Source organism: Lotus japonicus, chromosome 6, assembly GCF_012489685.1.
Source record: "Lotus japonicus ecotype B-129 chromosome 6, LjGifu_v1.2".
In the NCBI taxonomy this organism is placed as follows: Eukaryota; Viridiplantae; Streptophyta; class Magnoliopsida; order Fabales; family Fabaceae; genus Lotus; species Lotus japonicus.
Window position 1 is genome coordinate 50,468,463 of NC_080046.1, and position 15,353 is coordinate 50,483,815.

Below are 15,353 nucleotides of genomic sequence, written 5' to 3' on the forward strand. Positions count from 1 at the left end.
TCAAAAGCTCATGCATTGATTTGCCTCTCATTTGGTGTGCATTTTGTTTACCAAATCTCTCCAAATCGTAACTTAAAATGGTTGGTCGAGTGGAGCATAACAGAGTCTCATATCTGATAGGTTATTGTAAGTTCGAATCTCACTCGTTCTCTTCCTTAAGATGAGGTAAATGTTTATTTGAGCCCGACAACTTTCCAAGTCTTAAACTGAGACTCAACCCCTCATCCTAAATTTCTTCTTACAAAAAAAAGTCTCCAAAAATCATGAGAAAAAAAGGTAGACAACTGAATTACTATTAGCCAGATAATTGCGAGGTTGAGAGTCTCTTTTTGTTGATAAGTGGGGTAATCTTCTTGAGAAAGCCACTCCTAAGCATCTTCCAACCGTTTAATTTGAATTAAATGACTTTTAATGGATGACCAATTGGCCATGAACTGATATAATGAGACATTGATTCGGTAGATAAAGGTATAATGAATAGTGAAAAGTTAACTTTGAACACAAACAACCAAGAAACCATTAATTAACACACTTAAAATAGCATAATCCTGTTTTCCCACAAATTGTTTTTCTCATACCCTTTTACCATCATATTACTTATTGGGACACTTCTATGGTAGATCATGTTAAGAACTGATCCACCCATGAATCAAGTTTTTGCAACTAACATTTAGTATACAATATGCTCCTTATGTGACTTATTTGCAGAGAAGCATTTCTCAGTCCACAATAGACAAAGCCTACTTATTGTATCTCTTATTTTCACTCTATTTCTTTTCTTATTTCTAACAGATGAGAAAGCCTAAAAGACAGTTAATAGTAAAAAACTAAGTAAAATACATTAATATAGCACAGTTCTGCAGAAAATCCACAAGGGATGAGTGCTTTTTGAAGAAAATTCACCAGATTATCGTTTTCTGATTTAAGCCCTCTGTTACTGAAAGAGTTTCAGCCAAATAATGCAATAGTTGCAGACGATTTAATACTTGTGGCAGAACACCTCAAACCTCTAGCTGTACAGCTGATTCAAGTCTTATGCGGTTTAATCGTACAGTTCCAAGAATGTATTCTGGCAGTTCAGCCTCTTCTTTTGCCTGCAAATTCGACATCAGTCATAAGGAGTAAATTCATTCAATGCTACTACTTACTAGCCTCCAACTCCATTATAATGGAATAGAAGTGAACATGCTTCATTAAATAACTAGCCTCTAACTCCATCAAATACTAAGACACTTTTTCATCTGACATTTTCTTTATGATTCTCAGCTAAAATAACTAGTTAGACAGAAAGATTGGCTATAATTTGTAACAAGTTTAAAGTTTGTGTTAGTTTGATTATTAGTGTTTGGCTAAAGAGGGATGGTTTACATTATTCTTACAGAAGAAACTTTCAGAAGTTGAAAATGATTTTCGGTTAAGTTAATGTTTAATATATCATATCAGTTCACCACCTTCCCTCCTAGAAACATTCAGATTTTGCAATCCTTTTTTATTTTTATTTTTCTCTCTTCAGTTTTAGCCAATATGCGATTTATGGTATATGTCATGTATAGAAGGGATACAACAGTAGAGGATAAAGTAGCTATTTCATTCAAGAAAGATGTGTGACATTGGCATATATCAGTGATGTGTACAAACCTCTATCAAAATTGCAAGGTCAACGACTAGGCTTGTGACATATCCGAGAACAAGGCCAACGACACTCCTAGCTACAGAGGATGATCCAATATCCACATCTATCTGCATAATACACAAAATTGCCATCAAAGTGTAATCCATCAGACTAGTTATCACTATATTTTTACTTCTTAACTTGCTATTGAGGCTTTTACCTCCAAAAAATTGTCTTGTCTAAAGTATTTACAAGTCAAAGCTTTCCCCATTAGGCAAGCTTTTGTTCCAACAGCTCGCTTGACCATCCAATATCCCTGTACCCATTTGAAATCATTAACTGCTCAATGCTATCAGGGATCAGAAAGAGCATATGATGATGACACTTATTGAGAATCACACACCTTAACTATACTTGGAATTAGTTTGAATCTTGAGTCTCGGAACATGTCATCTCCATCCAAAAACTTAGCCAATAGGGAATCTTTATGTATCGGTCTGTAAGATGCGTAATGTAGAACCAAACTGTAGTTTGGTTTAGCTGGAACCTGAGATTGACAACAAAACAAAAAATGCCCCCATAAACTGGTTCATAAGCATAAATCAAACCTCCCATTGCAACAATTTATACACTTAAAGTACATGATAAACAATAATAATCATATTCATACCTGGAGATTGAATACAAGGATAAATGGAAGCTTCTTCCCAGCTTCAGACTGCAATTCAGAAGGGAAGGTATTATACAATATACATGTAAAGACTTCTAATATAAAATACTAAGAAACAAAAATCACGAGAATTAGGTTTCCAGAATATTACAACATACATACACAATTTTCAACTGCATGAGCCTTAAGCCTACAGCATGCACAGGATTGAAAATGAAATAAACTAGAATGCTAGTTTTAAAAATTAGCAGAAAAGGTATGGCTGTGAAAATAGATGATATAGAACTTACATACATTAGAATGACATGTAACAGAGGAAATTAAGGAGATGCAATGCAATTATATACATATAGGAATATAGCACTTTTACATGAGTGGCAAAAGTGAGAAAGTATACCAAAATTAAGCTCCCAAAAAAACTCATTTCAATAAATATATAACAATCACAAACTGAAAAGTCAGTTAGAAAGCTCTTCTTAAATAATGAAGGTCCAACACAGAGACATTAAACTAGTACCTGATTTCCAAAAAAATCCCATTTTTGCGGAAGATGAACGTGAGAATTTTAAAAGCTTGAGTTTATTAATGGTTGAGAGGAACATAAATTTCACATATCAACATATCTAAACCATATTGAGAATAATTTCTCCAACTCTATCATGACAATCAATATGAATATTAAGATACAAAATATTATGATATCAATTTTACCTGAACCAGACTTCTACTGTGCAATGCAATTCTATCTACAGATTTATCAACTTTCAACCAATCAACGGCTATGAGCTTGAGAAGAGGTTCTCCTCCAACTACCTGTGAAAGGAAAATCCCACCCAAATGGTGTCTAGTGGAACCAAAAATAAGCAATGAATTTAAATAGTCAACTCACCTTAGAGTTATCTTTCAGATAGTTCTTTCCTCTAATCATAAATCTTTCACCACTAGGGGAAGTCCAACAATTTGTGTCGTTATCATCCTTTCCTTGTCGTAAAGAACCATTGAAGTCACTTGAATCAATTGTGACAGGACTTGTATGAGGATCTAATTCTTCTCTTACATCTGGAGCTGCAAGCAGAATGACAGTATTTAATACTGGAAGTTTGAGCGAAAAACAAACAATTTGAGAATTTATAATGCATTTTAGTCCTTTATCCCTTGTAAATAACAAATAACAAGAAACAAATAAAAACCTGACCTGCTGTTTGCTTCAAAGCTAAGGTCGTCATGGCCCATGAAACATTCTTTAGTTTTACTCTCTGATCCTGAAAATTATGATGAAAGTATTAAATTATAGAACCTATCATAGACTTTATAGTAGTTGACATGCGGATTCAAGGAAACCTTCTTATCAAGTTTCTCATCCTCCTCATCACTTTCTTCATCTGATGAAAATGACTCAGCAGCAATTGCATCATAAAACTCATCCTGGACTTCTGTATCTTCTTCATATTCAGCACTGGACATAGAAAAGCTGGAGATTTTGGAATGAACAACAGTAGTGGCATCTTGTTGGTGGAGTGTCGGATTGGCTCCAATATATTCTCTTAGGCCTACCATTTTTTTAACAACAGGGATCAAATGCCATGTCTAATATGAAGATTAAGGTCACACATCACATATACGGTCCCAAATAAGTACAATATTTCCAGGAATTTCCAATTACATTTATTATTATTAAAGAATAAGTTGATTAAGGTTAATAGAAGAAAGTTTCAATAAAAGTGGAGGAAAATGTTGGAAATAGCATTTTAAGCAAAGCTGGCCAGTCAGTGAGCATATCTGTTAGGGAAACCCCCTTAAAATATTATGAGCCTTCTACCAAGTAGAAGCTAATTGCATAATTTATGTTGGAAAAAATGTATATAGTTTATAAAAGTAAATTGTATTTGTTGAGATCCCACATTGACTAGATATATGACTAAATAAGTCCTCATAAATGGTAGGGCAATGTTCACCTCTGAGCTAGCTTTTGGGGGTCGAGTTGGGTAAAACACTAAAACCCCTTTCCCAGATCAAATGTAGAAAGAAAGAAGTTCTACACCTAAATTTATTTCCCAGATTAAATGACTAGGCTTGAGTAGTTTAAACTTTAAATCACATACTTCTGATGGTGTAAATTTCCTATGATTGTAGAGATCAGATAGATACAAGATGAAAAAAAAAGTTCAATTACTTAACCTGCCACTTGGCTCAGCAATGCATACGGGATGCTCTTCTCAAATTTTGTGCACTGGCTATTCTTCCATCGATGCCAGGATTGGGAGTGTATCTCTAAAGTGTGGGTCACTAAACATCTTGGTCCATTGGATCCCATAGGTGTGTTCAAATGTCTAATCTCCCATGTAGACGCTGCACCGCAATAAAACATATACAGGGATAAAATTAGTCAAGGGTAATATTTTCTGTTTCTTTTTCTTCTAATGAGTTTCCAGAAAGCTATGAATTTAAAGAAAGGTTAAGATTCAAGACATGGTTTCTACCATAAGAAAACAACTTGAAATAATCTGATAGAGTTCAAGTAACCAAATCAGAGATTTTCAAGGTTGTAAGAATGTCAATTGATCTGCCCATTTTCCATAATAAGAAAGAAACTTATAATGGGAAGAACAAAGGAAATTAAATGAATTTATACAAAAATTTGTAGAACACCTAAAAATGTAATGTCAAAATCTTCAGTCTTGAACATTATCCATGATATAGAGGTACGTAAGAGACCAAAAAAGCAGTGCCAAAAGAATTCAGGAAGCCCAAAATTTAAAAAAAAAACTTGAAATGTAACTCTTTCATGAGCTTAACACCATGCACCACTACTCCTCCGTTCAAGTCTCTTGTTAGAATTGGTATAGTAGAATTAATATTGACATGGTGCAAGTTTGCAGGCCACATATGGCTATTTTCCCCAAATATGTGCAATATATATGGGGCAAGCTCGTAATAGTTCTTCATCTGTTCTTACATTGTTCCATTGCTGTTTCTTTATGAAGTTTGTTGTTTAGCTTGGCAATTTTATGAAGTTGAATTTTCCATAGGACCTTGGAAAAATGTTTTATGATGCATTGTTGATTCCTATTTGGACTAGCATAATGCAAAGTATGGTTTTAGGCTAAGGTTTTTGCGAACACCTCACTAAAATGGTTACTGATATTGCTGCATCCAAGAAAGATGAGTGGCAAAAGGCGAATTAGTGGTGCACTCCACCCTAACAAAACATAATTGTGTTTGGAAGAAGGTCCTGAATGTATATGCTGATGATATACAGTGGTTGTATGGGTCTATTCATAGCTTGGAAACGTTCAAGATGATTGATCATGACCATCCTTCGTACCTGAACAAACCACAATGCAACATTGAGGAGCTTAAGTTGGTGCTGGTTTTTTATGAAACCTAATCTCATAGAAGAGCAAGAAGTATACTGTTGTTGCATGATCAAGTACAGGGGAAAATTATCATGCTATGGCTTATACTACTAAATTTTTGTGCCTAAAATTCTTGCCCTATGGAGCTTGTTTGTGATAATCAATCAGCCTTGATTCTTTTTTCAAATCAAAAGCACAAAGAAGTTGATTGTTAGTTCATCTTCATCCAATAAAAAATCCTCTTAGGTATCAACAAGACTTCTCCTACGAACTAAGGATCATCTAGCTGATATGTTTACTAAATCTATACAAGGTCTTACGATAACATATATATTTATCAAGCTAGATGCGTCTATATAAGGTCTAACTTGAGGCATTTTGCAATCCATGGTAAACTTTACGGCATGTGATTGAAGCATAACTCTCGTATCTTTAAGGAGGTTTGGTGGAACAACAGCTAATTTGGAATAAGATTAGGTATAAAGCGCATGGCCTTCTCTGTGGATTTTCTTGACAAATACATAGAGAAATTGGGTAGCTTTTGCTTCATTTATGTTTTTCTTCTCTTTTGCCCGTGTTTTTGTTTTGTTTTTACGTTACAGAGGGTCCCTTATACTCCAAATTCTTTGCAATTAATCTTTCTACTTTTCTTAATGAATTTCTTATTTACTGCTTGTGGTTTGAACTTTGAGTCGCTTTAAGTTTTAACTGTGCATGAGATTGGAGGTTGAGACTTGACTACTAAGTTGGGTTGGTCTCAAACCATTTAAGCTTCTAGGATACTTATATTTCAAAACGAATCAACAAAAAATTCAAAAAGCAAGTGCACCAACAACAAAGGAAGTTAAATTCCTTATGCAAATAATGTATCTTACGATTGATTTTTGTACGTCGAAAGCCTGATCTGGGAGGCTTTTTCTTATGGATAGCTGGAAATAGCAAGATAGCTGCATCAATACAACATGAAAAATATCTCAGCATAAGTCAACCAAGTAAGTTAAAGTACAGAACAATTCCAAATAAACCAGCGAACAAATCCAAGAATCGCTTCTTATGATCCAAGCCAATCAAGGCTAGGACGATAACATCAACCACCACCAAAACAGTAATAGCAAACAGTTGTGCTGAAGGACTGAGATATTTACATAAAATTAAGCGAGATGGATGCTATGAAATTAAAGAAAGTTCACTCCTGAGGTGTTATATTAGTTTGACAAGTATCATTTGCAAGCTTCGGTCTATTGAAAATTCAAAAGCAAAATCAAAGGAGTAAGAAAATCTTATTCTTACTGTATGTTCCATCTTGTGCTCGAAACCATTGCCTAGAGAAGACAAAATCTCGCTTTGAATGCCACCTGGATTAGATTCGAGAAGAAATTCATTAGTAGACATTTTTTAAAAGTAAAACATAACATGGATTACATCACCATGATTTGATTAAAACTTGCTTCCTATTAACAGGAGAAAAGGCAGAGAAGCGATGAACTTATAGGCTTATAGCTGCTTGCAACTAAAATTTCATCACAAATAGCTCTATGGATAGTGACACAAAAAATAAAACACAATACGTACAATAGTACATGTCCAATATGAAGAATTTCACCGAATTGAGATCAATGTCAATTCAGTCAAAGTCACCAATATATACAAATCTCAAATCAGTTATAACAATCTACACACTTCACATACACACTTGAAAAAGGAAGGAATAGTTATCTGAATAGAATAATGTATATTACAGACCTTAATTACATTATGTAGACTAATTTACATTCATTGTATTAACCACTAGCCTAGAATTATAGGAAATAAAATATGTTCTAACTAAGAATAAGATAATAAAATTTTAGGAAATAATAAAAGAGCTCATCAAACAGCACAACAGCACAAATAAGAATGTTATAAGCAATATGATAAGATTATTAATAATGACAATTTTAGAACTGAGAATACTGTTATATTGCCATAATGTTTAAAAGAAGTCAACATCCATTGATTACCGGGTTAGATACTTAGGATCGTATGTCCCATACACAACATCGTAATGTCCATCATATGACTCTATCAGCTCCAAGTCACCCATCAACATATCCCACCTGAAAAGTAATTATAGGAAAGGCTAATTTCCCCAATATGTTGTTATCTAGTCACTCAAGCATTTTTTTATTGGAAACTTACTCATATCTTTGCTGTCGCTCAGTGTTTAAAAACACTTCAAAAACACTATCTGCAGTTGCATCAATAACACCAACCGACTTAGCGAGGATACCCTTACCAGTCTACAAAGCATTAAAAGAATGTCAAAGCAGAAAATAGATATACATATAACTTATCCCAGCATAGGGAAGCAAAATACTCATTCAATTGTTTCAAATGCTGTAACTGCAGTTTCAAAGACATAAAATATAGGCTTGGTTGGTCCAGACGTCTTTGTATTGTGTTGTACTGCACTCTTAGCCTATTGAATTTATTACATTCCATCTCTCCATTGTGTATCAAATGTCTCTTTTTTCTCTTTCAACAATAAGGAATACCTTTTTCACATATCAAACAATAATTTGAGTCTTAAAGCACAAATGACTATTTCAGGGGGAAAAGTTGCCCATCTGGTTTAATTCCAAAATTGGAAACCTATTCCTTTACATTCACTTTAGAATTATATTTATGACCAAAGTTTGCCCGGTTTTTAGGCATGAAATCTATTTGTCTTACAATGAATCATTGCTTGTGTTGTTCCTGTAATTAACAATCGTTTTTTATCCTAAAAAACAGCAGTTTTGCATATGTGCATGCATCCACACACCAGAAGAAATATATAAACTTTTAAGATCATATGTTAAAGCAACTTGGGATTTTTAAGCCTTTCAAGAAAAAAGGTGATCCAGAGAGAGAAGTACTGGCAAAAAAATTATTCAAGATAAAGCCAAGTAACTTTAAAACTTATTTTAGAATGACATACATGAATGTAGAGCTAATTAGTTTTGAAGATATATGGCGATAATCAGAATAATCAATAAGCTCCAAAAACGTGAGCACATGCATACCTTGTGGCTAGAAACATCCTCAAAAATTCTAATACCTGGAACCACAAACAAAAAGCACCTAGAAGGATAAGGATAAATCCAATCATAAATTTTTCATTCATGACCAATGAAAGCAAGAATCACCAGCAGAAAAAAGTAAAGCACAAGCATTATCATTGCTTCAATAGTCTAAAAATTTATACTAAAGGATCTTGCGAAACATGTTTCCGAGAAAAAAAAAATAGAAAGCCATCCAAGTTCAAGTATGAGAGCCAAACCCAAACATCCCCACATAAATGGATTCACCAACAAGGATTCCAAGTTAAGAAAAGATATGGGCAAGTTTTGCAACCTCTTAGACCAAAGATTCAAAATTTTAATCCTCTTTCTTCTTCAACATTTTCACCATCAGACATTTATGTGGCCTAAAGGATCAGTTCAAAGTTAACAGCCTTTGAGATAAACTCATTTGTCAAAACCTCCAAATCATGAATGAAGGAGTTAATGTCCTATCCCCCCCTAAAAAACTGTAACAAAAATTCATTAAACTATTAAAACAACATTTAGATCATTTTACAGAAGTGCTTAAAGGGAATAAAACAAAAATTTGTTGCCTATTTGAATACCTCACTTTGCTCTTTCTCCTAACATGTGTCTTACATGCAGCAGTTGGCCACATTGCTACATTATAAGGAACACCCTTTTTGGGATGGCTGAAGAGAACTAGGAGTGTTCCTCTAATCTAAAGCAACTTGTTGGGTTGAATGTAGAGGACTTGGTATAAACAAGAATACTGAACTTCTAAGGTTTGGTTGTTCGCCTCGTGGAAATTTTGCTGTTCTTGGGCATGCGTAGATGGAGGGAAAAACTAGTATTCTTAAAAAAGGGGGTTGTCTTGTGCTTTCTGTTCATGGTTCCTTCCAGGGTGTTGCTATCTTGGATTTATAATAAGATTGGGAAGCCTTGCTACATACTCAGTCTTTCGGTTTTGAAGGATTTCTTGAACAACAATAAAACTTCTATTAGAAAACAATTACATCCTTTACAAAGTATTTGTTCAAATAGATCTTTATTACCATTAAATAATATCAATAAAATGGTATTGAGGCGATAAATCATTAGTTTGCGTTAGGCTAGAAAAAAGCGTATACATGTGGCAGAAGAAAAGTACCAGCCATGGTACGAACACATTTCCACTGATGTGCATCAAATGCATCTCCACCGTCCCCTTCAAATCCGTCGGGACTACCAAAAAACTTTGATGATAGCCGTAAGAGTGTCTCTGGACCTTTATTATAAGGGAAAAAGTAATGTCAACTAGTATATAAGGATAAACATATATGAAGACACCAAAGTCACCAATAAGCATAGAAATTATAAAACAAACAAGTGAGCCTTCCAAGAATACATACAGTACCAATTCAGAATCACACTTCCACTAGTACATTCCTCACATTTCTGGTGTTTAACAATAATTTAAATCTATGTCTCATTTCAAAATAGGAACAAAACATACACACAAATACACTCTGCCAAAATGCTTAACAGATGGATTATTGATCCAATCCGTAGCATAATAATGACATAATAGAATGATAACTTGAGTTACAAAGTAAGACATCAAAAGCTCCCTGTAATGAAGATAATCAATCAAACAGTACTTATCATTTTACCTTGACCAATTCTTATAAGCTTCCGCAACCCAGAGGTATACCGCTTCACTCTAGGTCGATGTCCTACCAGATTGATCCTTCCAAAACAGAAAAGAATTGATATTTCAATTTATGATAAGTTATCTAATAAAAGAATGACCTTTAAGGCAGGCCACTTAATACTGATCTCAACAACTATACAGATCTTTCAATAAATTTAACCCATCAAAACATGAAAAGTAATGTCTAAGGTATAGTTCTTGAAAATGTTTAAAACTTGCATTACTCCTATGGTTTATAATAAACAAATTTTTGTTTGTAAATTATAAGAAGAAAATGAAAGACAATGGAGATGAATATGTTCAAAAGCATATGATTTTCATGTTAGTACTATGACATTAAAACGTCATTAGCCATTAACAATTAGAGTAGATAACAAGTACTGTTAAACAAATATTATTTCACCAGATATTTGCATAAGTGTATGCCAGGTGAAGAAGGGAAAAAAAAGGCATACTCCATTTCCTTGTTTAGTTTGTCTCTGGCACTGCCTCTTCTTGTCAGCTCATACTGACCCTGCAAAGAGGATATATTGAACAATTCTTATTTATGGTAAATACAGATTCAGTTTCATGATATGCCACATTATTCTGGCCAGAAAAACGGCTACTCTCATTCTTTACATTCAATAGAAACCTATATTTGAAAAAAATTAACACCACAAAATTTGATAACAATCAGGCTTGGGCAGTGACAATGATTAACACTAAAAACATATTGAACATTCACATTAAAAGAGCAATCTCGCAATTACATCCTCATACCTGTTGCTTGGCATGATCAAATGCTTCCATCCATCCTTGGGCTTCCCCAGCTGTAGCACAAGCAATCTTGAAGAAAATTTACGTAAAAATCTCACTTTTATGCTGAATAAATAAAAGATTACAGCATGCATGACATGGAGGGCTTAATTAAATTTCAAATGAATAAGCTCTTCCCTACAGACAAATTCAGATACATTTGCATGCTAGTGTAGTTGTTGGATAAATAGATTATTATTGGACTTTTAAACCTAACCTTTCAAATGCTAGCTTCTACTACATATTTTAATTATGGGAATCTAGTTTGAAACACTTTGGTGCCAATCCTCCACAACAAGGATGGAACTCGATAAATGTGTGGTCTCCACCAACATCGTTTATCCAACAACCAAGATAAAATCGCTACCACTCTCATTTTAGCTTTTGATGGCAGTTATTTAAGATGGAAAGCTGAACTTGAAAATAACTACTTCTCATTTGTTTAGTTCTTTAAAAACTTGTTTAGGAAGATTCCTTTTTCGCTTGTTGTGGAAGTTTTTCCAAGGTCATAGCCAAAGAGAACTAGATTTGGATTCAATTTAAGATATCTCGGCAAGCTATGGTTTGAAATTATAGGACCGTGTTCTTAGTTGTGTTTCGAATCACCTGCGAGATTCAGTTGGTTTCGGAAATTTGATTAGATCTAGATTTGAGATCAAGAAAATTGATATAGAATTAATGTGGATTGTGCAAATGCAGATCTTTATTATTGATTGTTAATTATTTTCTAGGTGATTTCCTAGTAGAGTTCATGGAATAAGAGCTCGTTAGCACATTAATTCAAGTTTGTGGCCTAGGATGAAGTTCCCTCAACTTGAAGAGAATGTTGGACTAATATAACTACAATTCTCTTCCGTTTATTTGACTTTAATGTATCTAAAACATTATTCTCCCTCCACTAACCTCTCTAATCTGAAATTGTTCTGTGACAGATTATCTAGGCTGTGCCTTCTAATTCAAGTAACATGTAGGCCTAGAATATGTTGCTATAAGAAGTTCTATGGATGTATAGCGTACATATTCAGCTATATTGTGTGTGATGAGGTAGCAACAAGTGTACAAACTCATGGAGGTGGGTGCAGTAAAAAAATTCTTATAACAAATCTATAGTAGGTTTGCACCATGAAGCTACTTTGATTTCATATATTTTTACCTTTGTATTGATCATACTTACTGGTTACACCCAAAAGCTAGTTACTCAGTCCTTCTTGTATATTTTTTTTTTTATACAAGAAGGAACCATATACAAGAAGGAATGAGTAAATTATAAACTTGATTCATGGACAGAAACTTTGGAATCAAAGGGGAATGAAGTAGGAGTAACTTTAAGTTTATGAAAAGGAGCAATATAGCAATGTTTTTCAGATGAAACTTTGGGATCAAAACATATCACAAGTTGCACAGTCTAACTATCTTGGATCCATCTTGCAAAACAATGCAAAGGGAGACAGATAGGAAGCATGTCACCCATGGGATTCAAGCTAAGTGGATGAAATGGGGAAAAAAACATGCTGTACAACAAGCAACTTTCTATCAATGAAACAATTATTAGAATAAACGATTGAAACTTACTTCTCCCTTTCTGTCCTCATCTAATCGATTGTAAAAGCGTATCACATAGAAATCCTGTGGAAGAAAACAAAACACAGTTAGCTTCCAAAAAAACTCACAATTAAACAAAACACACACACATACACATATATATCTTAAAATCACAACATAACTGAGTAAAGACTATAAAAAAAATGTAAATTCTAGTGTTTTACCCCGTCGTTGACCTTTCGACGCCCGAGATCCTCCACCATCAGTGTAGGCCCTACAACTCCCTGCCTAATGGGTTTCTGAGCATAAAAACGAAAGTGTTAACAACTTAACATGGTATATCCATATCTATCTATCTATTAGTGAAGAAAACAAAAACAGAAATGACATAGGAAACTAGAAAAATATAAAAACATTGAATATTTGAAATCAACAAATCAGCAAGCACAATTTATTCAAATACAATGCAAAAGGCTTCAAAGTTTTATGGTGTTATTGAATAATTTTGATGGGCAATGAATGAAGGAGTGAAAGGAAGATGAAGAGATAGAGGAATAATACAATGTCAGGGTTCTGGTGAGGGTCACGCTTGTACATTGCGACGCACTTGCCCCTGATGAAAAGGAAACGAAGGTGGCAATACTGGTGGCCGATGGAATTCACGCCAAGGTGATAAACCCAACCGAAGTATTCAAATATCCCTTTCTCTTCCGATCCTCCTCCGCCTCCGCCACCACCTGCTCCGCCACTTAACGCCTCCATTTTGATCCTCCTGAGTTGAAATTGAATTGAGATGACAATGAATGAAGAAGAAACACAGTGAATTGTTCGCCTTGTTTTTCCCACCAAAACACAAGGCCCTTGTTCGGTGCTCCTTAATATACGTTCCCTTTTTGCGCGCTATGTATGAGCTGGGTCCCATTTTTCCTCATCACATTGACCTTTATGCTATGCTAGGAATTTCATTTCATCAATGCAGTAACTTGTTATCTTTGTTTTTTACATTAATAATTCATTTTAGTGGCCAAAAGAGCCACGGTCAGTGGTAAATTAAAAAGTACTACCTCCATTCATATTTATCTGTCCAGGAAGAAAATGTTCACACAAATTAAGGAAAATAATTTATTGTGTTGGTTTTCATAAAAGTATTATTTATTTTCCTATATCACCCTTTATAATGTATTTTTATCTTTCTTCATTTATTGTTTCTGTAAGGGCATTTCTTGGAAAAACATCAATTAATGCTTTCTTGAAACTCTAAGTGGACAGTTATATAAGAACAAAAAAATTTCTTCAAAGTGGACAGTTAATAAGGAACGGAGGGAGTAGTAATTTGAACATTTTTTTCTATAGACAAATGTTAGTTGTTAGAAATGTTAGTAAATTAATCTCTTCTCCGGATTCGAACCTGGGACACTTCACCCTTCACCCCACCCAACCTTTTTGTCCCTTTCTTTTACCACTTGAGCTATCATTCAGGGACGTTATTTGAACCCCTACTCTTTTGATCGAGGCGGACTCTTGGGAGGAGACTTTTAGCATTTATCCCACTCTAAGCGGAATTAATGGAACAATTTAACACACACAAAAAATAACAATAAAATAAGATACATGATCAAATATATAAATCAAGTCGTACAAACACTCAAAAGTATATGAGAAAATCATATGAATATATTCATATCCTAAAAATGAGTGAAACAAGACACTCTCATAAAAAAATTACACTGATTTTATCAACCAAAAAGTTACACTGATAAAAATACTCATAATTTACATGTGAACAATTTTAGTTATATAATAATAAAAAGTATTGAAAAATAAATTATGCAAATAAATATTTTAATAAAACATTGATTTAAAATATATTTGTGGATGCTTAATTTCGCTTAAGCATTGTCTACTTGAACGATAGCATTAAATACAAACCTCCTTGGTAAAAAAAAATAAACTTATGACTTTTCATTTTTCATATTACTAACTCACTATCCGTCATGATAAAAAACCAAATTTGCCTACATAAAAAAATTAAAATCAAGAAAAAAATTAAACAATGATAAATATGAATTATTAATAAATAATTTAGACAAAAAAGTTTTAAAATTAAAAATTTCACAATAAGGTATTTGTGTATTATTTGAAAAAATATAAATATATATATATATATTGATCTATTATATATTAGTGAATATGACTTGAGAAAGCATAATAGAGGAAACTAATTAAAAAATACTAAATAAATTGAAATTTAATAATTACACTATTTAAGTTTTTTTTATCGAAAGAGCTATTAAAGTTATAATTCATTATAATTTTAAAATTTAAAATTACTTTTTTGTTGATAAAAATAACACAAATAATGTTATTATTATATCTTATTTGATGATATTAAAAAATTATTATTTAATATAAAATATTTCAAACTTGCATAATTATTTTTCATATAAAAAATAAATTAATTATTAAATTATTAAAACTAATTAAATGCTAATTATTAAAATATATTATTAAACTTGAGTATTTTTTTAATTTACACAAAGGAAACACTAAATTGTCTCAAGATAATTATTTTTCATTTTATAATACTTATAATTAAAAGTTATTTTAATAATAATTTAAAGTATAATTTATAGGCACT

At 33.0% G+C, this 15,353-nt stretch overlaps 1 protein-coding gene across 1 annotated transcript; it reads right to left on the reverse strand.

Annotated features, from left to right (window-relative positions):
* Positions 1–551: 551 nt before the first annotated feature.
* Positions 552–13,561, reverse strand: LOC130726522 (protein ENHANCED DISEASE RESISTANCE 2-like). The gene is made up of 22 exons (XM_057577801.1): positions 13,277–13,561; positions 12,940–13,014; positions 12,746–12,799; positions 11,138–11,203; positions 10,831–10,889; positions 10,335–10,411; positions 9,833–9,949; positions 8,683–8,717; positions 7,817–7,917; positions 7,639–7,734; positions 6,929–6,993; positions 6,514–6,585; positions 4,461–4,631; positions 3,624–3,832; positions 3,478–3,544; positions 3,172–3,347; positions 2,994–3,095; positions 2,283–2,330; positions 2,016–2,159; positions 1,833–1,928; positions 1,639–1,740; positions 552–1,094 (listed from the first exon to the last, which is right to left on the reverse strand). Exons 1-22 carry the CDS (start codon positions 13,475–13,477, stop codon positions 1,002–1,004), a joined length of 2,226 nt encoding a protein of 741 aa, XP_057433784.1. The 5' UTR covers positions 13,478–13,561; the 3' UTR covers positions 552–1,001.
* Between the last annotated feature and the right edge of the window lie 1,792 nt (positions 13,562–15,353).